At 39.1% G+C, this 27,640-nt stretch overlaps 1 protein-coding gene across 3 annotated transcripts in view; it reads right to left on the reverse strand.

The window, feature by feature from the left end:
* Positions 1–903: 903 nt before the first annotated feature.
* Positions 904–27,640, reverse strand: part of CPPED1 (calcineurin like phosphoesterase domain containing 1) — a 49,419-nt gene continuing 22,682 nt past the window's right edge. For all 3 annotated transcript variants that reach the window (XM_030483899.1, XM_030483900.1, XM_030483902.1), the window contains 2 exons: positions 19,780–20,202; positions 904–2,085 (listed from right to left, as the gene is read on the reverse strand). In XM_030483899.1, coding sequence (XP_030339759.1) covers positions 1,853–2,085; positions 19,780–20,202 — 656 coding nt within the window. In that variant the 3' untranslated portion in view covers positions 904–1,852. The remainder of the gene's footprint in view (positions 2,086–19,779; positions 20,203–27,640) is intronic.

Here is a 27,640-nt window from a genome sequence, read left to right on the forward strand (position 1 = left end):
CTTCAGCCATACAATGTGAAGTGACTCGAAAGATTTAAATCATAGACTGTTCTTCCCTCCCCACTAGCATCCCCTCATTCTTGGCACTGTTATTTAGCTGTGATTACTAAATAGCTCCCAGCCATGTAAGACCAAATTTTAATAGTAGTCAGTGGCTTAAAAGGTATCTAGGTATAGAGATTTTTAAACCCAGCACCTGAACTGTGCTTAACTTCCGATGAAACTGCTTTTGGGTGCTTAGGTTCCTGCCTGTTTCAAAGTAATCAAGCCTTTTAGATTTTACTTCATGTTTCCCAGCTGTTCCCTTGAAAATGAGACTCTGAAAATATTCAACTAAACGAAACCATGTGGACAATAAAAGCAAAATAGTTTTCTTTCTTTCCAAACCAAACATAACCTGTGCTTAGGTCACTGGAATGGGCTGGGAGTCAGTCATCTCCAGGCACAGCTGGTTCACTGGGGCAAAGAAATGCTACAGAGGTCACTGTAGAATCTCATCAGTACCACAGACCAAGATTGAAGGAACCTCCTAGATAAACTGGTGTTTCTAAAATGTAATAAAACTGACCCTTCAGCACAGCATTTCATCATCTCTCTTCCCATATTTAAATATCTGTAATATTATCTAGTGAGCATGTTGTATGTGAATACACATAAACCAAACAGAATGCATTACTTTTTTCAGCCAGTATTGCTTCTGTTTTTCCTTCTTCAGGTGCTAAAGCTGTGCAATTTCTATTTATTTCCAGATAACCTGTGGTATAGATTATAATGTGTTTAACTAAATACGTAAAACATAGAACAAGGTTATCATGGTTTAACTACATGAAGACTTTTTTTTCTATTTAACAGTAAACAAATCAGATATACTTGCTAAAAAATATAGGTGGATTGCAGCACATATAAACTTCTTTTATAGCATTTATTTTTAAAGAAGACTTATTCCAGTGAAGAAAATACAGTTTTGGAGGTTTCAACATTTAATATTGTATAATATTTAAGCAAGGCACTCTTACATTGCATTTGGAGATTAGAGCTCTCCCCCTGTCTATGAATCAACAAAGTGAGTTCTGATAACAGTATTCAGCACAGAACATTCCAACTATTCCAACTGGTGAAGCTATAGCAAGAATGGTTTAGCTAATTGATTGGTAGTTACATTTCAAAAGAAAAATAGTTGTTCCATGTTTAGTTTCTGTCAATGGCATCTCTATTAGCTTCATTTATAAACTTCCCATTATGTAAAACCAGGACATAACAGAAACCCAAGTTGTGACTGCAAAACAGAACTTGTCTCCTCTCCTGTTGCTGCTGGCTCTGAACAGCTAAGAAATAACCTATGGTAAATAGAAGCAAATAAGCTGTATAGGCAACAAGATCTGGTATTAAGGTTGCTAAAAGTCTGGTGTTTGAGATTTGTTTTGACAGAGTAAAAAAAATGCTCCATTTATATTGTCTAGAGCTTAACAGAAATGAATAAATTTATTGATTTTAAAATACCCTCTCAAATATAAAACTAAGAAACACTTGAGTTAAAGGGTTATCTAGAAGCTACAATTCTCACTCTGGTACACTTTTTCTCTGACAAGAAATTCTTATATAAGAGCAAAGTAAAACTTTTGAGAACTGTTCTTTTCAATGATACATTACTGTATCAGTTCTGCTATTCTTCCCTATGCCTCATAGGTCTCATTTTCAGAAAGAGAAACCTTTCTATTTAGGATGATAACAAATGGAGAGCTGTTCTGGGGCATGGTGCACAATCAGAAATCTCTCTCTTCAGCTTGGGGAAACTTTCTGAAACAGTTTCTATTTGTCTAACATGGAAAAACCCCAGGTAATTGGACACAGCCTAAGGGTGCTCAGCAAGCATAGCCAGCAGCTCTTGCTCTATGCCTTGACTGCTCAGTTCATCTAAACTGTAGTATCGGTGAGCAATCTTCTCATCTGTGACAACCACCACTCGAAGCCCATGAGTATCTTCTCCCAGTTGACATCCTATTGCTGATGAAACCACCATTTCCAGTCCTCCATAGGACCCTCCAGCATTCCTGTGGTAATGTCCAGAAAATACAGCTTTAACACCTGTTTAACAAACCAAAAAAAAAAAAAAAAAAGAAAAAAGAAAAAAGAGAGTATTTACTTAGCAGTTGCATGTGTAAAATGTGTTTCCAGTACAAGACACTGCTGAGGGTATATGCTGAGGCTTACACAGCTGCTGGGCTTGTAGGGAAGGTTCCATAGCAAGTACAGCTACAGGTGTCATGTTTACTTTCAGTCTTTAATGGTTCAGAAAATATAAAATTAGAAGTAAACCACTTACCTCAACTTGCACTTTAAAGAAATCATTAGTAAACAACAGTAAATGATTCCAATAGTAATACATGATAAATAATGAGTAAAAACTTTATTCTGCTCCAGTAGCTCTTTCTAGGGTTACTGGACTCTGGACTCCTTTGTTTTTACTCCAAGGTGTCTTTGTTGTCTTGCTACTCCTTTGGCTGGAAAGAAGCAGCATTCTAGAGGAAGCTGATTAAAATCAGAAAAACACATTCAGTAATAGGTAACTGCCTAAAGGATGACTGTACTGAAACATGAGTTGAAAGCCAAGGATTGTGGAGCTGTATTTGTCAATTAACATTGAGAAAATTCCCTAAGGAAAGCTTAAACCTGTTTATCCAAGGTCAGTGACCTTAATAAAAAAAAAAAGGGGGGGGGCAGGGGAAAAAAAAAAGACAAGACAAATGAAAAGAATAAATATTGAGAAGATAATTTATCATCTTTCCTCAAAGACATTGGGGGGTTACCACAGACAGAACAGAGCCAGGTACATCAAAGAAACCTAGTAAGGGGAAGAGGCTGAGAATAATAAGAGGGGAAGAAAGATGAGAGCAGCAGAAAAGGAGAGGTTGACCACCTGCAAGAGGAGTCAGGTATGGTAATGACATGCAGGAACGTTTACATAGTATGAGGTACAAACAGGGCAGGTGTGTTCTGATTTCTTCTGTATTTTTAATGACTTATTTAATGTTTCATTTTTTTAAAATAGATTAGATTTTGGACTGTATTGAGTAAAAAAAATCACTCCATTATAAACTTGAAAAAATACATTTGGTCTGTTGCAGGAGTCAACAATATGATACATCGAAAAATTCTGGATGGGTCACATGCAAGTATCATCCAAGCTTGGTCAGGAGTAGAAGAAAAGCTGAATGCCAAGCAGCAGCAGGTAAAGAGGACAAACATACTCCATGTTTAAGGCTTTATAATGTACTTTGAAAACCTTGGCTGAATCATGGTCTAACTGATCAGCTAAGTGAATGTTTAAAGAAAGTTCAACCATCCTTTCCCAGAATATGGTATTTTAACAAAAAAATTAATTAGTTTTGCAAATGCTGATTTTGACCAGCTTCTAAAGATGGTCCACGTGACACGTCTACTCTCCTGCCATGCTCCTCAGAAGCTACGGGATTTTTTGCAGAGATTTGGAAACAATTTAAAATGAAATGAAATTGTGTCATTCTCACCTCCAAACCAGCAGTTTCTGCTTTTTGTTTCTTCTGCATTGCAAACATAAAAAAATCAATGGATAGAAGCTGTAATCGCTACCTGAATGGCCCTTCTGATTGTCATTACAGGTCAAATTCATGCTACCAAATTGATTATTTTCCCCTCCCCATTTGATGTTTTATAATTTTTAATAAAATGTTTTATTACTACAAAATAATGAAACCTTGTTTAGTCTCAGGAGTCAAAAATGTAACAAAAAAGTAATTTTGATGCTATCTTTCGTGTCAAGGTTTGTAAAAACATTAACAACAGAGCTGAGAATCTAGCTCCCCCCTAAAAGATAACATGCTGTCACAGACAAGCATTTCATTCCCAGTTACACCAGCATCCTTCACCATTTAGCCACTCTGTGCACTAGTGACAGAGACAGCTGAGCATCACCCTCAACAGCATTTGTGGTTTGGCAAAAAATTATTCATCATCAGCTTTGTTGCTAATTTAAGACAATGCATATTTTATTTTGAATGAAAATGTGGAGTTAGTATAAATAGCTAATTCTACAAACAGGTTTGAGGATAAATTTTTGGCATGCTCAGTCTAATATCCTTGGATTTCAGACTGTTACAGCTTCCTGAAGCTGCATGGAATGCTATTTATAGTATTGTGAAACAGAAAAATTATTGGACCAGATGGCTGAAAATACTGGGAATTTTGTTGTTTATCATCAAGTGCAAAACATGTAAATTGATTCTATATTCTGTTACAGGTGTTTAGGTCTGGTGTTGATTTATGGTGCTACGAACAAAAATTCAAAAGTTTTCAAACACACCTAAAGGATTTAGGTGTAATTTGTTTATTGAAATACAACAGGTTGCAAGCTCCTTAACCATAATGACACTTGGATGGTTCTAAATAAAGCAGCTAAAAATATATTAATTAATTAATATGAAGTGACTCAAAACCCACAGTAAGTATTCCTGACAACTATGACTAGGTGGCCAGTAGATGCTGTACCTTGCTGACCATTTGTGTTTTTATTGTCAATAAGGTAACAAGAAGAGGTCTAAACATGTGCCTGTTCCTGAGGAGGACAGCATTGAAGAGTAAAGCTCCACACATATGGGGACACATGCCAGCTGTCGGGAACAATGCGAGATGCTTACTGCACACAGCAAAGATCTGGCTTACCACCCCAGCCTAAAAGCTGTCCTTAAGTACGCAGCAATGATAACAATCTTTCCTGCCACTGTTTTTATCATTATATATACAGATACACAGGTATGGACACTGTGATGACAATACCAAACTTCATTTCTTATTTTTCATATATTCCAGTAATCTACCATTCCATGCTTAACACAAAAGGTAACACATGCTTAGTCCTGTTCAAGTGGTAGGCCAGAGAATGTTGTCATTTGTGAGATACTATAACCTTAAATGACATAAAAAAACCCCAGCAGCAACAACTGATCTTGCCTTCAGACAGCAGAAATTCTGGAAAAGAGTAGAAGCAATTTAAAGGCAGAAAGCTGTGTTTAAGAACACACTCTAACTTCACAAGGAAATCCTTCTTTCTCTAGCCAGAAACAAATTCCACCTTTTTTCCTGCAGTAGATTTAGGCCTCTTTCATAGTGATTAAATGAAAAAGGGCATAGGTTAGCATGTCTTAACACAGTAGGCTACATCAATCCTTTGCTTTTATAGGAGTGGTTTCAAGACTGATATAACATACGTAAAACAGGCTCAAAGTATAGTTAAAAATTAAGCAGCTTGGAAAGCAGAATATAAATTATTCTGCTGTGTGCCTCGTGAAAGCTACATGGGCTTTCATATTTCAAAATCTGAACCCTTCTCTAATAGCAAATGTCTCAAGGTGGAAAATAGAGAATGAAGTTACCTTTATGTTGAATACTAGTCAACTAGTCACTATCAGCTAGAACTTGTCTGTTACCCTATTTTAGTTTATCAGTCCTAATTCTCTTGCTCAGTGTAACCTGCTCATCCCTCTGGTGTAGGAGTTACACTTGGAAGTCAGTCAGCATAACACCTCTGAGAGCTTGCTCTGACTCAGCTGCAGGAACCTATCAAAACAATCTGAGTTGCTTTGTGGTTGGGAGAAACCCAATCAGAATACCTCAAAAGGCAGCGTAAGAATATAAAAGTCCCGTGACATAACAGGCTCTTTACGTATATTCTGTACTTACTAGATATTATTTGGGTCCTTAAAATCATAATATAAAGATGGCACAGTCAGTCTGAGAGTGAGCAGTCATTTCTCAACTCCTACCATGTTACAGCTTATTACAGTAACTAGCGTGACATAAGCAATTCAAGCAGTGGAATCATAGAACAGTTAGGGTTGGAAAGGACCTTAAGATCATGGGCAGGGACCATGGGCAGGGCACCTTCCACTAGACCATGTCACCCAAGAGTCTGTCCAACCTGGCCTTGAACACCATCAGGGATGGAGCATTCACAACTTCTTTGGACAACCTGTTCCAGTGCCTCACCACCTTCACTGTAAAGAGCTTCTTCCTTATATCTAATCTAAACTTCCCCTGTTTAAGTTTGAACCCATCACCCCTTGTCCTACCACTACAGTCCCTAATGAACAATCTCTCTCCAGCACACTTGTAGGCCCCCTTCAGATACTGGAAGGCTGCTATGAGGTCTCCATGAGCCTCTTCTCCAGGCTGAACAGCCCTGACTTTCTCAGCCTGTCTTCATACAGGAGGTGCTCCAGCCCCCTTATCCTCGTGGCCTCCTCTGGACTTGCTGCAGCAGCTCCATGTCCTTCTTATGTTGGGGACACCAGAACTGTACACAATACTCCAAGTGAGGTCTTATGAGAGCAGAGGGGCAGGATCACCTCCTTTGACCTGCTGGTCACGCTTCTTTTGATGCAACCCAAGATATGGTTGGCTTTCTCTCTCATTACATGCACACCTATCCATACCATGAGGCTGCACTTGCCTCCTCCACCCCCCAACCTTTCTGCAATGACATCTGGAGCTGTTTATGGGGTGGCTGGGCATTCTCTTCTCTTATTTCCTAATACTGAGAGCAAAACTGAACACTGTGGCACCTTTACATACCTTCTACTTGTAAAAGTGGGACCCATCTTGCCTTGTAGCACTGTTGTTAAAGGAGCAACCCCTGATAGAGAGGATGCTGAGTAGATGAGGCTGCTTACTGCAGCCTCTGAGTTAAGGCATTTGTGGGGAGTTCTGGAGGACATAGGGCACACTAGGCTTAATGATACTAGTCTGCTTTCAGCTTAGAGCTGCCTATAATGGATCCACGTTTGTGGCACTTTCCTGTCCGTCATGCACTTAAACTATAACCAGTGGTCTCCAGCAACGTTCTAGGTGCTACTCTCGGGCACACATCTAGCATGGACCTGACTGTATCTTGGTCCTTCCCTGCAGTGTTACATGAAAGCTAAATGAAGGCTCAAGGCCTGAACATTTGGGCACCTGGTGTTTCACCTGCTTGATTACTGCATCAGCTGGGTCCATAAAATACCCTTAGCAGCTTCCAGTAAGGGATGGTGCTACTACAGGAACAAGTACTTTTCAATATTTTCCACTTTTTCCACAGGTAAGCAAAAAAGTTAGGAAAAAGTAACAATCATAAAACCATAGTGAGGTGTAAAGCCATGTGACACACTTTTAATAAGGTAAATAGTGCTTTGTAAGAGAAATAAATACTCACTATCTTTTATCTATTTTCCCACCATCCAGAGAGTTTAACCTTTGGAATTAAAAGAGGAACAGAAGCCTTTGTGTCATCATATATGTAAACCAAATCCTGACATACAGTTTCTGTGTAATTAGAAGGGCAGGCATACAAAAGCAATACAGCAACCTTAGTTATGCTATAAGAAAACCAAAACCTACCCTTGCCTGAGAATTCAAGGGAAGTATTTGAGAAACCCATCCCAGACAGCAGACAGACACCAGGTACAAAGTCTGGCCTGTGAATCATGCAGCTCTTTTTCTTCCTAGGCAAATAGTGCAACTTAACCACAATTACATTTCACATCTGCTAACTGCCTACACTCAAGAAGGTATTTTGGTATGGAGCTGAAGTAAGAGCGATCTGTAAGCAATGCAAATATAAGACCAGAGAGAATGTGATTTAGAACCTCTTTTATCTCCTGTTGGCTATGGGAGGCAGATTCTGCCTAAACAATCTGGTGTTTATGGGTACTGCTCATCCAAATTCCCCCTTTTAGCATATGTATTCTCATTCAGATCCTAACTGCAGGTGTTCAGTGCTCAAACACCCATGCAGGTCTAGCTGCTCAGCATCAGCCTCTGCTAGAATTTAATATCTGCTTTAGATACCTCCTGGAGAAAATTTTGCCCAGACTTCAGATTTCAGGTACTCAGTGCTAGTATTAATTCTGGTTATTGCTGTGTAACAGTGTGTTACATCTTGAACAAAGAAACAAACAGGTCACTGCTGTGTATTAATAAAAGTCTAACTAACTGATGTTTTTTTATTCAATAGCACTTTTTCGTTCACTCAACTGTATTCCACTCACTTTTGTTAGCTAGCATAAGAAGGAAATCTGAACCAGTCAATGCAATAATACTAAGATGACAAGCAGGCAATTTACTTTGCTCTTGCTTTTGATCTGAAACATAAAAAGAATCTTAGAGATGTGTGCACTCAAATTTAATTTATTCATTTCAGATGTTTTTCTGAAGTAATGCTGTCAAGTTGCCAGCAACCCCACTGCACATCCCCCTTTAAACTCTGTGGGGAAAGAGCAGTGTCCTGGTAGGCCTCTATCTATAGCTGGCTCTAAGGTATCCTCGGGTCAGTTCAATGCATCCAGCTACCCACAAAAAGGTACAGCCCCTTCCCACCACAAAAAAAAAGTAGAGCAGTGATTTGTACTTAATCCCTGGTTTTTGAAATAGCAGTTGGGAAAAGCTTTGACTTGAAAGCTGTATGAAATACTAAAAAGCTACTGTGAAAATACGTGTCCAAAGGATGGCACCTTCACAAGCATTCATTAGTTCATTTGTTGTGAAAACACGCTGATTTAAACTTAAATGCGACTGCAGGTTTCACAGTATCCATTAACCAAAAAAAAGCAGGATCCATTACTGCAAAACACTATTCATACCTAATGGATTTTCTATTAAAACAAAGAAAAAAAAAAAGGATTAAAATCAGAATGAAGTAAAAACCTGTGCAGATAGTTACTATTAAAAGATGCAAAACAAACCTCACACACTGTCTCTGTGATCATCGTCATCTGGTGTCGGGTCAGAAAGGCCTGAACCGCCAAATTCATTTTTGATTAGAGCAGAACCAGAAGCCAGAGTCTAAGGGCACCAGGTCTTGCTCTGGCAGTTCTAAAACTGCACTTGGATCACAAAACCACCTAAACCCAAAAAGCTTCATGCCCATATACCAAACATGAGTTTTAAGAATCAATCAATCGATTGAGGAGAGATCAGGTTCAAGATCATCTTAAGAACCTGAACGTGCACAAGTCCATGGGACCTGATGAAATCCATTCATGGGTCCTGAAGGAGCTGGCAAATGAAGTTGCTAAGCCATTGTCCATCATATTTGAAAAATCCTGGCAGTCAGGTGAAGTTCCTGATGACTGGAAGAAGGGTGACATAACCCCCATTTTCAAGAAGGGGAAAATGGAAGACCCAGGGAACTACAGACCAGTCAGTCTCACCTCTGTGCCTGGCAAAATCTTGGAACGGGCTCTCCTGGAAAGCATGCTAAGACACAAGAAAAGCAACAAGGTGGTTGGTGACAGGCAACATGGCTTCACTAAGGGGAAATCCTGCCTGACCAGTTTGGTGGCCTTCTATGATGGGGCTACAGAACTGATGGACAGGGGAAGAGCAGCTGACATCATCTACCTGGACTTGTGCAAAGCGTTCGACACTGTCCCACATGACATCCTTGTCTCTAAATTGGACAGACATCAATTTGATAGATGGACCACTCAGTGGATAAAGAACTGGCTGGATGGCTGCATGCAAAGAGTTGTGGTAAATGGCTCAATGTCCAGATAGAAAACAGTAGCGAGTGGTGTCCCTCAGGGATCGGTGTTGGGACCGGTCCTGTTCAACATCTTTGTCGGCGACATGGACAGTGGGATTGAGGCGCCCTCAGCAAGTTTGCCGACGACACCAAGCTGTGTGGTTCGGTTGACACGCTGGAGGGAAGGGATGCCATCCAGAGGGACCTTGACACGCTTGTGAGGTGGGCCGATGCCAACCTTATGAAGTTTAACCAAGCCAAGTGTAAGGTCCTACACCTGGGTCAGGGCAATCCCAGGCACAGCTACAGTTTGGGCTGCGAAGAGATTCAGAGCAGCCTGAGGAGAAGGACTTGGGGGTGCTGGCTGATGAAAAACTAAACATGAGCCGGCTTCAGTGTCCGCTCACAGCCCAGAAAGCCAACCGTGTCCTGGGCTGCATCAAAAGGAGTGTGACCAGCAGGTCAAAGGAGGTGATCCTGCCCCTCTCCTCTGCTCTCGTGAGACCTCACTTGGAGTATTGTGTACAGTTCTGGTGTCCTCAACATAAAAAGGACATGGAGCTGTTGGAGCAAGTCCAGAGGAGGGCCACAAGGATGATAAGGGGGCTGGAGCACCTCCCGTATGAAGACAGGCTGAGAGAGTTGGGGCAGTTCAGCCTGGAGAAGAGAAGGCTGCGTGGTGACCTCATAGCAGCCTTCCAGTATCTGAAGGGGGCCCATAGGATGCTGGGGAGGGACTCTTCATCAGGGACTGTAGTGGTAGGACAAAGGGTGATGGGTTCAAACTTAAACAGGGAAGTTTAGGTTAGATATAAGGAAGAAGCTCTTTACAGTGAGGGTGGTGAGGCACTGGAATGGGTTACCCAAGGAAGTTGTGAATGCTCCATCCCTGGTGGTGTTCAAGGCCAGGTCTGACAGAGCCTTGGGCCACATGGTTTAGTGCGACATGTCCCTGCCCATGGCAGGGGAGTTGGAACTAGATGATCTTAAGGTCCTTTCCAACCCTAACTATTCTATGATTCTATGATTAAAAAAAAAAGGTTAAATACAGGAATTGATTATGATTTTAGTAAACCGAAGATGTCCTCCTGGCATGCAATTTACCATAATTTTCTGATCAAGCACACAAAGTCCTTTTCAGTTCTGATCTGACAAAGCTGAACCCAAATGATAAAGAGATTTACTTTTTCCAAAGAGCTGATCGTAACTCTTTTTCCCTGTAGAATAATGCATTTCTGCTAAAGAATGAAATACCTATTTGGGTACAAGTTCCATGAGCCCAACACAGCCTATTTAGCATAAATAATTCATGACCGTAACAAACAACCAACCAAAGCATGGATTGTTCAAGAGTCACCTGAAGAGCTCTCATACTTACATATGTTGATAAGCCTTAGACTCTTCATTAGCTTCACCATAAGTACTTTGGTTTTATGCTAATTCACACACTGCATTATGTCACTTCAGACTGTAAGGCTATACACTGGCTTTGTCAAGGCAAGAGGTTAAGTGCTGAGGAGGGTAATTAATAGTTCATGTAATTCCGCATGCTACCCTAGATGCTATCTGCATGTTCTTTCATAAGATGAATCTTTAAAGGTCAACTCACATTTCAAACAAGAATCATGTTTTAAATTGGATACCCTCTTCCAAGTCAAAACCATGGTATGAACCTTTTGCTCATGGTTTCTACCACAGAGATTTCTCAACAGAAAACTCAGAAACATCTCTGAAGACTTCTTCCCTTCTCCCTTATTTCCAGTGTCTGCAGTCTAAAGCCAGCTCACCAAATAAGTCATCACAAGACCTCTGCCAGCTCATATTGATTTGCATCTTTCTCAGTTTAACAGCTCTGGTAAGATGGACAATTTTTACTGGCACTTCCCATTTTCTCTTGTTCTCTCTTCACGCTTTATGAACCAAAACAGCACACTATTAAAAAGAGCTTTTCTTACAGAGGTAGTATAATGGATACTGCTAAACTAGCTCATTGGCCTAAAAGAGAGAGCTAAACAAGTATCTGAGATTTGCTTCAGATGCTTCATGGAGAAGACTGGTACAGAAAGGGATGACCAGGCCAGCCAGGCTTAGGAGCAACTGCATGTATACAACCATCCCATCCTCACAGCCTGCAGTAGGTCTCATTTAAAAGAGATCATTCTTTGTAATGATGACCATCTCACAGCACTTGAGTGAGTTTTCCAACACTCCAAAACAGAATAATGTTCTGAAGGAGGCTGAGTCCTATATGAAATATTCACCACCTTTTTCAGGCCTGGTGATACTGAAAAAAAATTGAAAGAAAACTTCGGCTACCCCACTGGTGTTAGCATGCTGTTAGTTTTATTCCTAACAAGAATTAGATGAGAAAATAGTTCATTACATGAAAAGAAACTGCATAGTGAATATCATGCAGAAGGCAGGTTGTCTGTTAGCAGTATGAAACAAAGGTTATTTTACAGAATTTTAAAAGTGCAGCATCTTCTTCCCACAGATTGCAGTTTATCACTCAGAGAAACCATTCTGAACAACAGTTCTGCAGCACCAGGGAAAAGGGTCAGCATGATTTTGACATAATTGCACTGTAAGAGAACAAAGGCACTTAGCTGTGTCTCATGGATAATTCCCCTGAAAGTGATTACCTCCCAGCCTTAGCTTATTGTGCAGCTGCAGACCCATAATCTCAACTTACTACTCTACTGCTCTTGTGTTCTGAGGTGTAGAAAAATGCAAGGATATGGAAGGCTGGGCATTTTTTCAACTCCATTTGGGGCAGGAAAGAGAGGGGACTGTGGCCTGCCTTCTCTATGTGGATCAACAGAGAACCACATCTTTTTAAATCAGCATTTTGGCCTTTCTTTTTAAGGAGTAGTTAATGTCTCCATTTTAAATGTGAGATGCTAGACAAGGCATCTTTTTGCTTTATTAAACAGACGACAGGTATATTCCCGATTTTGTGAAATGCATCTGTTCTCCTAACACCTTGAAAAACGTGATGTTTACCAGTTTAATTCAAGATATACAGACTGAGCCCCAATCTCAAAGGAAATCTAGTTACAATGATTACAGAAATCCAAATAGGTTAAAACAGGATGGAAAGTAATGCACCCACTTTTATCTTGAAATACTAAAAATAACTTCATAAAGAAACATCCACCTAGAAAACAATTCTTCTCACACAATCAGATGACACTGGGCTGGAATTCAGACTTGAACAAGCTTAAATTCCAGAGGTGTCTGACTCCAGTTTCTATAATTACACTCACTTCCACTGCTCACTTCCAAAACCCCCTGAATCAGAAGCAGCTGTTTTTCAACTCTAGCTCCTAATGCCGCAACCCCCATTTTGAGGCAGGTTTGCTGTGTCCAAACTGTGACTGGCCTAGCCTCAGTTGGAAATCAAACTGCTCAACCCAGCACTATGGCCAGTGTGAAAATACAGGGAAAAAAATTACAAATATAAAAATAAACCAAAGAAAAGCAGCAGATTTTCCAAATTAGGAAGAGAATGCCTGGAATAATCAGCAGAGGCAATCAGTAGCATGCTTTATTTAGACTGAGCCATCAATTAAATAAATGCTTTTCTCAGGAAAAGCAAATGAGACTGTAAGAGAACAAAAAGGCTAAATTAATGCAGTATGAATGATATAATAAATATGTAATGGGTACAGTACAGACCTTGCTTCTCTTCCCATGTACTCTGTAGAGAATTTTGGGAAAAAAAGTGTTCTGACTGAGCAATGAAATCTATCACATGGTCCAGATTATCCCCCTTTAAGTGCTGATTAATGAACTGATTTTTACAGGAACTGCAGACATGAATCAGTGTTCACTGCATTTCATTTACAGACCTATGGCTCTCAGCACAGACTACAGGTGAAGCTCAAAGCAAACAAATGGAGGCATTTCTTCCCAAAGCTGTGAAACTTGAAACTCCCCCCCACAGACCACTGTGACTGCCGAGTTTTCAAAAATCGACTGAACAAATGTGTAGAAGAATCACTATATCACACTACACAGATAACATTAATATGATACATAAGCCCCCGAAAGAGAAATTGTTGGAGCTGGGAAGAGTACTTGGAGGAAATACCATCATGCACTTTATTGACTTGTGTTCTTCACAAGGGTTTGGCTAGTAGGAGAAGCAAGAGATTGGGCTATAGGGATTGTCATTCTGGTCTAGTTACTCTGCTTTTATGTTAGCTGTTCAAGTTTAATGATTAAATTTGTTTTAAATTAGAATTGTGACTACCTAAAAGCCACCGCTTCACTTGCTCAAGACTGAAGAAAGAGGATATGCTAGCAAAAGCTAATCTTATATGTATTTGTCCCCAAAACTGCAGGAGCTAGAAAGGAGCAGCAGTAGAGCCAAAACAGAAGCAAAGAGGTAGAGATGCAGTTCTGCAAAGAAATGAAATCGTACAGAGTGAAAACCTGAGTGTTTCCAACACTCCAGTACCCTTTCAGAGTTTTAACAGGCAGGAGAACAAAAGTAGTATCCAGGCACAAGGAGATGCTACTATGAGACGTGTGTGTGTGTACACCACACACATGTATGTGTAGATATGTATTTTTTAATTTTTTATTTTTTTCTGGCAAATACAACCATTTAAGTCACATGGATAAACTGATCTTGAGTGCTTCCCCTGGAGTATCAGGCACAGACTGCCTTTTCTTTGTTTCCTTTCTCTTGCAACATATAGCTGCTTTCTGAAGTACTGAACAGCATGGTCGGTTCAACAGTAATACCTGTTCTCAGAACAACTTTGCACTCCAAGATGATGCTCTTTCAGCTTCCCTACAAGAGCACACATTAACCACAGTCATTTTTGCTGTACCATTTTTCTCCCCTAGGCAGGTAGTTTACATCATCTTTTCAAGACTCCGGTGCTACAAAGCAAATGATAATATTTAGTAGTCTTTGTAAACAAAGCCTCTCCTGTGGCATAGAATTGATTATATCTTGTTGCAATTTGAGAGTGCTCACATCACCCCATCTGCCACTCAGGTGTTAGAGCAGCAAACAGATGTGAAAGCATCAATCGCCGCACTGTTAACACAACTGCTCAGTGCTCAGGCATTTCTCAGACCCTGTTCTCCAAAAAACCCCAATCATTTCCCACCAACAGAGCTCCAGTAGAAGGAAGCAGCCCCACTGGTGTCAGGGATCACCACCCTCCATTTCCTGACCTCTTCAGTCAAATTTAAATAACAGCCCTTTAGAAGCTCTGTGTTATTCTACCTTCTTCATCAGTTGTGTGAATAAACCAGAACTGAGTAATTGGAATTTACAGTGCATAGCACCGTAAGAATCTTAATAAAAATATCCCATGCACTGTTGTTGGCAAAGTTGTAGGAAAACTCTTCCTTAAATTTGCTTTGTACACTGAAGAATCCAGAGCTTGATGCAACTAGTGAGAGACAAGATACTACTCTGAAAAGCTTATCTATGTCGAAAGCATTCTTATATAGGACAACAGTGAACACAGCTATCTAGAGAAGGATCCTGGTCTCACTTGGTTTTCCTATGTAATCAGAGGAGAAACAACAGGCACAGCCAGAGGGTGATTCCCAATCACCTGATCAGGGTGCTGGTCTGAATGAGCCTTTTTAGAGGTGCTGTCTGTGCTTCAAGTTCATTTTTGTGGAATTTGCAGTGGAATTTTCTGGTGTTGCTACTTTTTCCATTTGAAAGTGAAGCTTTCTCAGAGACCTGACACAAACCCCAAACAGTCCTGGTTTCCCTGTGTTCTAAGGATCAAAAAGAAGTTTTTATCAACCAAAACTACAGCCCAGTGGATAAAAGAGATTTCAAAAATTTATCAAAGAAAAAATACTACTTAATGTCATTACAGATTATACTAAATCTGTACTTGCAGCATCTTGTACTTGCTGAGTCTCTGAAATAAATGTGTGTGTATCTACATACTGGATTACATTACGTCACCTGGGGAACAGTCTTAAAACCTGTTCTTATACAGTGACATAGAAGATGCCAAACTTGGTCACTGCCTGTACCATGAGTGCATCATTTCAAGGTTGAAAGAGGTTGATCTAAATCACTGAATTTGAGAGTATTTAGATTTAAATTACCTTAAATACTGACAAAGCAACACATAAGCAAGCCGTGAGATTACTCACTTGGTGTATGGGCTTCGCAAAAAATCAAGGTCCCAATGCTAGGAAGAAAATATTACTCCCTTGTCAATCTTGATTACATGACAAATTCATGACACATAGCATATGTTGTCTGGTAAATTTTAGAAACAGCTTTCAGCACTCCACGCTTTAATTTTGTGCTCAAATACATCTCAGCTGTGGATGTTCAGAAAGCTGCTGCTCCTTTTAGTACTACTCTCCTGTCATAAGATACCTAAGATGAGAAGGTAGGTATCCCAGTCTTTTAATGAGTAAAGGTGTTAGAAGTTACAGCACCTACACTCATGAATATAATGAAAAAATACGCCATTTAATAGTTAGGTTATTTTTCCCTGTATGTGCAAATTAAGTGTTTTTAAGCACATCTGAAAAATTGCTTCGAAGACATTTAAATGACCTTTTGAATTAAAAAAAAAAAAAAAAAGCTGGAGACTGCAGTGAATTTTGTTCCATATTTTGTATCTATTACCCAGCGATTCTCTCTTGGACACAAAATCCCTCACCTAGACAGACCACCTATACTTGTCATTTCACACTGAATCAAAAAGTATTTTCTCAACTCTGTTGGTAGGAAACTAGCTGTTAATCTAGGTTTTATTGAACAGCTCTTAAACAAGGTCAGACATTTGCTTAAATGTTTTAGTTCATTAGGGCCATGAAGAAACATTTACTACTATATTGTGTTAAGTAACGTGAGTAATTTCAGTATGTTAGACAAAAAGTCTTTAAAAGATTGTCTCTAGCACAAGAATACCCACACTTTTCTGGTCATTGAAAAAAAATCCTTTAACATCCAAAGGAAATTATACTGCAATGAGATAGGTCAGAAAGAGTATGTTTCCTGTTACATAAACACTTTAACTTAAAACCTAATTTATCACTTCTGCGTATCAGAGAGACATGATATGACAGAGAGACAAACCAGAGTTTTGGCTAGACCACTGCTACTACCTTATTTTCCCCACAAAGCTATGAGCAAACTTACTTATATCAACACTATCAAATACTTCAAAGGTGACTATGCATTTCACACAGCAGAGTCGGGTGACTCCAGTGGAGCTCACAGCTCTTTCACAGTTCTTTTGTACAGGTCTTTTCTCTACTTGGCTTCTGCAAGTAGAGGAGACGGGTAACGGAGGCTAAACTTTCAGAAGTTATACAAACACACTTTCAGAAATGTATTTTCTCTTACATGATAAAGTATGTTTTCAACTGAGTTGATTTTCACTGACACTGAAATTACTTTTTCAAGGATAATACTGGTTACAATGCATTGAAAGAAAAAATGGGCCAAGAGGATTTCTTAGACGTGCAGCTTACAAGTATGGCTTAACTCTGCAGAGTAGTAATACATATTTACAAGTGCCAGATTTCCAATTTATAAATATTTATCATAAGGACATGATTTTATCTTTAATTAGCCCAACTGTTAAGGACACTTCTAATGTGAGAAATGTAATTCAGTATTTCATACCAGATGTAGCCTCTACAGCTAGTCTTTTATCTCTGCTTGTAATGAGCAGATACTTAAACCAAAAACATTATGTAATATCAAAGTGATTAGAAGAGAGTAACTACAGAAGATTTGGGCTCTGAATTTAAAATAATAATTTTCTGAAGTTGCATACCTCACTTTAAAGCACCTGTGCAATACCACCACCACACTTTAAGTATCTGATTATTTCCTACACTCATGCATATGAATTTCTTTGTTCATGGAAAGACCTGAATTAATAGACTGTCCTTCCTTTCCCCTCTCTCTCTAAGCTAGACACAGCATAAACAGGAGAACTGGGATAGTTCCAGGTCTGGTCCTGGGTTATCAACAAGTGGAATATGATACCCATCTGCTAACCTCTTAAACATGCACATTATACTGAAATTTTACATAATTACAAAGCAGACCCTCATAGTGGTTGGAAACAGTAAGCAAGAGGGCACAGGAAGGAAGGAAGGACTGGTGACAGGTCAGGGGAAGTATAGCAGCAGCCTGGTGGACTCATTAGAAGGGCAGACTTACTTACTTTCTTTTTCCAGGATAGTTACACCAAATGTCTAAATTAAGTGCTGCACGGGGTTGGCCTTCTAAACTGCAAGTTATAATTAAAAAAGGCAAAGTATATTGGGATTTCATTAGCAATATTCTGTGTTTTAATCCCCTAACAATGTATGAAGTGAACTGCGGGAAAACCAGTTTAATGTCTGAAATGCTGAAATAGGTTATTTGGCAAAGCAAAAGAAAATCAGAAAGTAAGTGGTGTCATTGTGTATCTGTGAATCTATGCTACCATGATAACTGCCTGTTTGCAACCCACTGATGACATTCTGTGGTCTTACAAAGGCCACTCTTCAATTGAATGATACAATGGAAACAGAGCGCACCCGTTACTAAGGAAACTCTGAGCCAACTTTTGATTCAGCTGATATTTCTCAGCAGCCTGAGTTACACTGAGCTTTCTCTGTTCATTTAATTAGCAAAATGTTAGATTATTGTATTGTGAGTATTACCTATTGACTCACTTGGCCACTGTATAAAATAGCCAGCAGAAGATCAATATTTGAACATATTCATGAAGGAAACAAATAACATCATTTCATGGGAAATGATGAAGGGGATATTGGCACAGAAAGGAGTTTAGGAATTTCTTCTGTAGACTTGTCTTTGTCTCGCTGGCTTCTCACCTCTCTTCCTTTTCCCCATCATTTGAAGCCTCCCCAACTTCTGGTTAAGCCTCTGGACACACATGAGGACAATCAGTCTGAAATATGTTTCTTCAAGGGATGATAATGTAATCATGATAAATGTTACACTGATAAAATTCTGCAGTTTCTTTTATCTCTTGATTAATTATATTCCCAGTCCTGAGTTTTGCCAAATGTTGGTAAACCATGAGGATGAGAGAAAACTCTAGAACAGAACTGCTCTGGTTTCCACATTAATGCTTGCTGACAGTATCCTTCTGCTAAGCAACTCTCCACTGAACTAGGATGCGTTTTTAGACAACAGTATGTAAGCAGTCATTTAGCTGCTCAACTTTCCAAATGCTTCTCTATATTAACTATATATAACTACATTAACACTAGCACAAAAATTAAAAAGATACCATGAGGTATTCTCAGCATGTCTCCTTATGGGGGAAAAAAAAGGCACTTGAATCTGTAAATATGTCAGTTCCCTGGAGAGCCCTCAGATAACTGTGAATTTTGGCCCCATTGATTGGAAACAGCAGGAGATTCAGAGCTTGGAAATTAGGCTGGTTTTGAATGAGCCCAGGCTTAACAATTATATGGTAAATTAGGAACAATATCATAAACAATTTGCATTGTTCAGTAATCCAAATAACATGCTCTTATAGATGCAGAGAAAATGACGCTGATGCAACGATGGCAGGAAATTCGGAGGGACGAGCACACCCCAGGAATATGAAGGCAATTAATAGGAAAAAACAGGAACAGCATGGAGGAGTAGCTGCACACCGTGTCTGTCTGCATGGCATTCAAGTGTCATCACACAAAGCGAAGGGATTTGGCACAATGGACTGTTTAGCACTTGCCCTTCACCTTAGAACTAGCCCCTATTAGTAATGGGATACGCAAGGATTGATCTTAGCAAAGCAGGACTCTTTAACACGGAATATATCTGGAGTGCATTACACTCTTGGTTTAAAATAGGCTCAGTGTGGGAGAAAACAACCTCCAAGGTAATTCTGAATTCTGCTTCCATATTTTATGTAAAACAAATCCTGCCTCCTCTGGCAATACCTGATCTTCCAGTCTGTAGGCAGAAAAAACTCAGGTTGTCTTATCTATCGATACTTGCAGAATGCAAGCCTTGCTGTTTATCTTAAAGAATTTTTCACTTTTACTTTTTTACTTTTCACTCAAAGTTTTAGATGTTGTTTGGTACTTTTTATAAGTGATTAGATTCAGTTGATAATTCTGACAGAGAGCAATCAGGCTTATAAACAGTACCTAAAATTCCTTTAAAACAGTACCACTGAAGTGAAATGTATTTTGTCTGGCAGCACTGCCATTAACAATTTGAAACAAAAATTCAAAACCAGGAAAGTTTGAGAAAATACCTGCTTTATGAAACTTTTCCATTAGCTCCTGACGAACTGATTTTTCCAAGTTGAAATAATCATGGTCTTCCTCAGGTTTTCTCAGAAACAGAGGGATGTGCTGGAACACTATTATATGCTTGCATTTCTGCTGTTCAGCAATAGCCAGTTGCTCATTGAGCCATACATCCTGGGCTTGCTTCAGCTCAGGGCACTTGGAAGAATCAAAGTACAACTGAGAATTCAACACAAGAAAGAAAACACCTCCAACCCAAAAGCTGAAGTAGTCATCTCCCCAGTTACTGCAGTAATGCTCTATTGTTTCTCTTGTTGGGGTATTGCCAATATCATGATTTCCACTGACAAATAGCAGTGGTATGTCCTGGTGGGTGTCTTTCAGAACATTCTTTAAATCTTGCTCTTGGTCTTTTCTCCATTGAGTTCCTATAGAAAAAAACAAACACAGTTTAGTTTTTATGCTGTCTTTTCCTACTCTTGTTGTTAGCTTTTGCTTATGGAACTATGCATAGTAAGATCATGTTAAAATGCAGGGATCTAGAATACATCTTCACTTTAATATTGTAATGCCACTCAACCCCTTCCCTCCCACTTCATTCCTTCCCTTATCAAGTACTCAGCCATTTTCAGTAACTTGCCCTAAGCAAGGCTCTGGAGAGGAACCAAAGATAGCAGAACAGTAGGTGACAAAATGGTCAGTGGTTTGCACCAGAAGCTTTAGCAGGCTGATTGTTGGAAAAAAAAAAACAAAAAAAAACCAGCAAACTTGGATGGTGTAACCAGCTTTACACAGGGGCAAAACCTGGGTTAACTTCTGGTTTATATTTTATGGCTGTGCAAGGAATTAAGGTTGGGTTTGGGTTTTTTCCATTAAAAGAACTACTTTAACAGCAAAAATATAATTAGCGTCTTGTGGCGACTTGTTTATATGCTGAGTCTGGCATTAATTTCACACAAAGGTAATTGTGGACTTTGCTGGTTTTCTCGGCATCTCTGGTTTTATATTAATATACATAACCCAGACAGTTACTCTTCTGGCTGTCAGAGATCTGGCCTTGTCTAGAAAGCTTTATCTAATTGCTAGAGTCAGGTACAAGCACTGAGCAAAATTTAGAAAGGATTTTTTTTTTTCAAAAAGCAGTTATTTTATTCTAATGATGACAGAAGGTTTAAGTTTTCTGAAGAGTAATTTTTAACCAGGGGCCATTGATATGTTCACTATTCATGAATTAAATTGAACATTTATAAACTGTATTTTCTTCCACAATACGTAACATATATCTATATTATATATAACATATATATAACACAGGCCCATTTCACAAATAACAACTGCATTTTTTAACCAAATGGGATTTTTATAAGAATTCTGAAATCAGATTCATAAGAGGCATTTCCATACAGGTCTATACAAATCAATCACCATGTGTTTTTAAATTGTTTTCTGTTTTTGTAAGTACACATGTATGTTACACATAAAAATGTATTAGAGGGGCTCCAGTAGTGTTACTATGAGATAAAAAGTTTTTTCTCCATGTTTCTTCAAAATACTTATGATAAATATGTTGACAAACACTGACCCTTAGTCACTATTATTAACAAAGTTTTAAATTCCTTTTCCATACCCCATGGAAAAGGTACAGGCTGAAGGACCACCTTCCTGCTGTTACTGGAATTCTACAGCTTTGGAAGAATACTGTGAGAAAAACATATTCATATCAGGTTTAAAGTATGTCTAGATGTAAATACAGATGTGAGATTTGATATGTGGTGCATAAAGTCAAAAACCACAACTCTTGTGTTTAACTGCTGTACAGTTATTGCAGCAAAGACTTCAAGTAACTTGGGCGTGTGGTACACAGTGTAGTAGTCCAGAGTAGTGGGCAGCAGATCAGTTTGGCTGGTATTTAATGCACCAGGACCCTCCTTCCCGTTATGGAAAATATCCTTTTTAATCCTAGAAAATCAGGGCAAATGACATCTCATGCTACTTGGAAAAGCTGGATTTTTAAAGAGTAAAACCAAAGATGAAAATAAACCAGACACATTTTGTTGTCCATGAGGTAGGGAACATGGCTGAGAAAGCTGCTTTTCCTGCCACTCCCCACCTTCCTATGCAAAGAGTTGGAAATTTCAAGCCATAAATATGAAAATGTATGGGGGAGAGGGGCGGGGAAAAGCTCAGTTAAGATATATATAAACACATTACACCATGTTCAGCTCCTTGCTATCACTTTGGGAAATTCAGCTAACAGTTTCAAAGTATAAAGACGTTTATGCGTAAGTTACAGAAATAATTTGTAGAATTATGTATACTTCTTCCCAGTGGTGAAATTCAAGCTCTAGAGACTAACACTTAGATTAGATTTGTCGACAGCAGGGCACTGGTTCCTTCATTTAATGCAATATTATTTCTATAGCAACAGAGAGACATATTCAGTGTTTTATTGCAGACAACAGATTGCTCAAAATGGAACACAAGGTCTCTGTCCAAAGAGCCCAGGAAATAATGCTAAGTAAAGATTATTTCAGAACAGTTGTATCTTGGCTTGACCTTTTCTTGGGAGAAGGTCAAAACAACTTCAAAAGAAGAGAAACCCACAGAACTAAAGGTAGGAAAAGGCAGAATAATGTCTTTGGAATCTTTGGGTGTAGTGCTGGAAGGGAAGGGCTGGGATGTACACACTAACAGGGAGTTGTACCACTGTAGCATGCACTGTTTGTGTACAATAAGCCATACCACTACACAGCGCCACCATGGAGGCACCACCCTCTGATTTACAACTGAGGTATGTAATGGATAAAGAAGATGAAGAAGAGGAGATAAAGAAGTGATAAAGGAGGAAGCCGCTAGAAAACTACAGTGGTCACTGCCATAGAATAAAAAATATCCCCTTTAATCTCTACCAGGCGCAGAGCTAGCTATAATACTCAATTATTCCAATTAATATGAAGAACATTATTATTTGATGACATGTATTTGTTTAGCTAAGATAGAGGTTTGTTGTAGGTGAATAGGAAAAGAATATAATGCCAAAGGCTATGTAAAAAAATCTTCTGGGAAGTGTCGGTGTAGATGTAACTGAAACGAGTTTCTGTTCTGTTTATCCTGGCATCATGTGCAGTGACATTTTTAAATCCTAGGCTACAATATGCTGTCTTTATGTTAGGTTCTGTAAAGACACACGTGCCCTGAAATAAATGACTTGACAAATTAATAGCCCATAAAGGGCAGTTTGGTGTTTAGGGAAAACATGACAGTGAGAACTGGTACTAGAGCAGCTGCCTGCCATTTCCCACAGCTTCCCAGTCTCAATTTTGAAAATGGAGCGATGTGAACAGGAGCATAAAGGTGCAGTGCCAATGTCCCTGCTGCAGTGCATCTTTCTCGTTTATGTTATATCACTATTTGCCTAAACACTTCCAATATTCTTTCCTGCACTGCCTAAAGGAGTCAAGACAAGCTGCCCTCACTGAAAGAGCAGATTTCAATAAAGTACTTTTAAAGCATTTATGCTGAAGCTGGCTTCAGTCAGCAGAAGTAGAATTCAAAGATTATTCTGCCAAAGAAATAATCCTTTAACTACTAATCCACAGTCACAGTTTACTTTGGTATTCCACAGAACAGAGCACCTCTGTAAGAAAATGTTGGGGTTGGGTTTTTTGATGCCATAGCTTATAGAACAGCCCTGTTTACCCCCAAAACTGCATCTTTCCAATGCATGCTGCCTGCAATTGCATCTGAGGCAATTGCACTCACTCACTCACCGTAACCTCCACCAATACTGTACCTTTCCACCCAAAAAGTATTCCAAATGAAAAACTAGCAATTGACACCACCACCCATTTTTCTACTGATATGAATCCTTTTGGGGGTAGCTTTTCGCAGGGGGCAGAGCAGTACCTCGTCTTCAGCTGTTCTGCAGATCTTGACACAGACGGAACTGCGCCTCGTTTGCTACACAAAAGGCTACAGACACCAAAAAAACCGTGGGCCTAACGTCTGACTTTGAAAGTTTGGCAAGGAGGCCTTAACTGAGCCAGAGTACATCCCCACTGACACTCTGCAGCAGGACACGGGGGGCTCTGTCTGCAACATCTTCACTCGTCTTAGGCTGAGGACCAGCACAGGTACTTTTAGGATGAAGCTACCCCAAGATGTCTTCAGTCAGTTTAACAATAAAAATGTAGCACAATCATTTCCTGGATTTCTAAAATACTCAGTCTTAAGTATTTTGATGTATTTTAAAAGTACCCCAAACTTGCAAACACATCATTTTTAACGAAAAGCAGAAATTTTCATTTTGAAAAAGAAGATAAAAAGAAAATTGTTTAACTATGAGCTTTTATGCAAGCAACATTCTTGAAAAGCCCTGATATGACAACTGCAATCTGCCTAACATTTAACCCAAGAGACTGATTATCAAAGAACAGGTAAGAGCTAAATTGTAGATTAAAATACTATACAAAATATCAAATAGAAATAGTATCTAAATCTGATAGAAGCAAAATAAAAAATGTCAAAACACCACCAACGAAAACGGAATTTATAAAAACACTGGGCCTGTTCCTTCTGTAATTGATTATGATAGCAGAAGAATGACATCCAAAGACAAGTAATTCTTATTGGAAGCAATCACACGATCATTACAAACAAACGAGGCCTTACAGTGCATCACAGTTGCTTTAATCAGTCTCATTATTTGGAGCACTTTCCTGTTCTTGAGATATGTCCTTTTTTTTATTTTTTTCTTTTTGGTTTTCATGTCTGAAGCCATTTAGAGGACTTTCCCTAGCAGTATTTCCTAACTTTCTAGAGAAAACAGGGGAGTCCAAGGCTATATTCTCAGCAAGCTCCTTCTGTAAGTACCTCCACTGAAACAAATGTAACTGCTGCCTCTCTCCCCCTGCTGGGAAGCAATCTCCTCCTGTTCAAAATAGGATTGCCTTTCATCTCTACTGTTGTTTTGGATGCCTGGCTGTCGGCTCCAGCTTAACAGGGCTATGACCTAAGCTCTGTCATCATCCCTCCCAGCTGCCCCCTACCCAGCGACAGCCCCATTGCTGTGACTGCTACTTGGGAGACAGGCCCAAACCCAATAGCATCATCAATATCAGACTGTATCTTACAGACTCCTTCTGCAATTACATCTTTACTGCATCTTATTTTTATGCACTAGCATAAATAAAAGTATAATTGAGCTCTAATCTTGTCACATCTCAAATTCTGATCATTGCAAACTCACCCCAGCAGCCCTTCAGAGCACTGAAGCTCTGACACCACTCCTCGCCGTGCTGCCTTCTTTCCTAACCTTCGCCACCTCATCAATGTGGGCAACTCCTCTTCACTGTTATGGCCAAACTCTTACCCACTTCTCATTTGGCTACATGCTACCACCCCATAAAAGCAATGATTCTTTCATTGTCCATGAACTGTTACAAAAAAAACACCTTGCTCTCCACATACATTTCTCATAGGATGCTACAAGAATGTGGTAATAGGCAGGCCACTGACAGTGAAAGAAAAGGTCACCCAGCTCAGTCTTACTGGTGCCCTTGTCAGTCCGTATTCTTCATTGTTTCTTGTTTTAAACTTAAAAGTTTCCCCTATAGCATCTGCCATTATGAAGTCAAGCCATACATATACTGCATCATTCCAAATTATCACATGCAAGAATAAGCTGATCAATTTTAATATACCCAGTATAGTCATGTTCTGAAATAGGTTTTTCTGGTTTACTCTGTGCTGTAATAGCTAAAACATCTCCACTCTGTTCCTTAGACATTTATATTTCTAATACTCAAATAGCCTGAAAACTATTTTATGATGCAAAAAATTATTACACAGTTAAAAATAATGTAAATATGACCATTTTCACGACTGAACTGACTACTCAGTGTAATTTACAAAGAACCTCATCTCATTAGTTCCACCAAAAAGCAGGAACTGAAATACTCATTTGTCTACATCTATGACTTATTTTTTAAGTACATTGGAAACAAGTAATAATCTGTTCTGAGATACAAAAGTGAACACATTAAAGTGATTCCTCAAGTTTATTTTGTAACTTGGGCATTGAAACAAGAAAAAAAAAGTAACTCCAGTTTTGGCTAATAATTAACAATTATTACATTAAAGCAATGACAAAACCCCAAAAGTGAAGAAGGAAGCCTATGAGGGGTTCAACTGCTCCTAGAGTTTCAGTGCACGACATTAAATATGACTGCAAATGCAAACATTTTTTGAGTGCCAGCCACACAGGTGCCACTTAATCTAATTCCTGGCATTTACTGTTCCACCCTCTGCTGTGGAAGTATTATTCTTCTCCACTCAAGCACAACTTTGCTCCTCTTACTCATATCCTAGCTATGCAGAGCTGTCACATCAGGCATAGGCCATCACTGCCTTTGGGCCTGTTCTTCTGCTGAAATCATCACAAGCATCAAAAATACCACAATGTTACAGGAGTTACAACAACAAACTTAATAAAACCAAGCTGAAGGTATGAAAAGTCTTGTTTCTAATACCTGTTTAAGAGACAGAGGAAGATTTTTATCTTTCACATTTTCTTCAAACAACTACCTGTAAGAATTTTACAGCTTTTTGAGGCCTTCATCATATTTACATTTTCATGTTAGTTATAGCATCGCAAATAATTCTTTGAAACACTAGTCCCTTAAGTTCAACAGAATTGTCCTCACTGTTAAACTGAGAAATGCTTGCAAAAAGTGGGTACAATTACTTCAACAGACATGTACTTTTCCTGATGTCTAAGGCATTCTCTACCCTTAAAAAGACATCTTTGCTAACAGAACAATGCAGAATGAAAAGGCAGTTAATATCAGCCAGAGGCAACAGTTCAGACAAACCACTTCTTCCTTAGAACATGATCTCAGCCCAAATAATCTTTCGCCAGTCTTTGGCCCACACTCACGCTGGCTGCAGGGTATTCACAGAACAGCTTACACCACACATAGGGAACAAGGCTTGCTCAGAGCCACAAAGAGGAACTGGATGCTCCAGCCCAATTCCTACCCATTAAAGCCCCATTACCCTCCTTTGACTATGTAAGAGTTGGCAGCTTGGAAAAGACGGTTCAGCTTGACTGAGTTAAAATTATGTAGGCTAGATCTTCTGACAAAGACTTCCAAGGAAGAAGAAGAAAATCTTTTACAGTTCAGAGGATGGAAAATCCTGGAAACGTGCCTTTTAAAAAGCAAACACTTTGAAACTAAAAAGACAGTTCTCATCACCTTGTCTGACCATACATGCATAACGCAAAGCACTGCCTTTGTGCAAGTTACTATTTACAAACAGCAAATCCAATTCCAAAAAAACCCCAAAGGAGGTAACAAAGATCCTAACACAGAAATATATTTCATCTACCATGTGTCAAATAAATAACCCACTGTGGATGTCCACTCCATGTATCCATTTTCAAATGTTCATAGACAGGAGCTGAATTGCTAAAGCTGAGAAAGAAGCAAGAAAAGAAATACTACTTTTATATTTTTTATATATGTATATATACAAAATCTAGTACTTGTAGTAGATATTCAGTACCAGTACTGAAACTAGTACTGATACTTGTATCTATAAAGTATATGATGTGAGACAATTGTGTAATTAATTACGTCTCAACGATTTTAATAGAGAGAGAGTTAATGTCGACAGGACTACAGATAATGGTCTAAAATACAAACAAGAATATACCTGCTGAAGATTAAGTATTTGCTTCTGATGGTGCAAGTTTCTTTGCAATACAAGACTGTGATGAACCACTGAACATGCACAGAGAATCGCTCATGCTCCCTACTCTTGTACTGATTAGAACAAATTGAATTTCACACTAACCAGTTTGGA

The sequence above is a fragment of the Strigops habroptila genome, chromosome 4 (genome assembly GCF_004027225.2).
Source record: "Strigops habroptila isolate Jane chromosome 4, bStrHab1.2.pri, whole genome shotgun sequence".
In the NCBI taxonomy this organism is placed as follows: Eukaryota; Metazoa; Chordata; class Aves; order Psittaciformes; family Psittacidae; genus Strigops; species Strigops habroptila.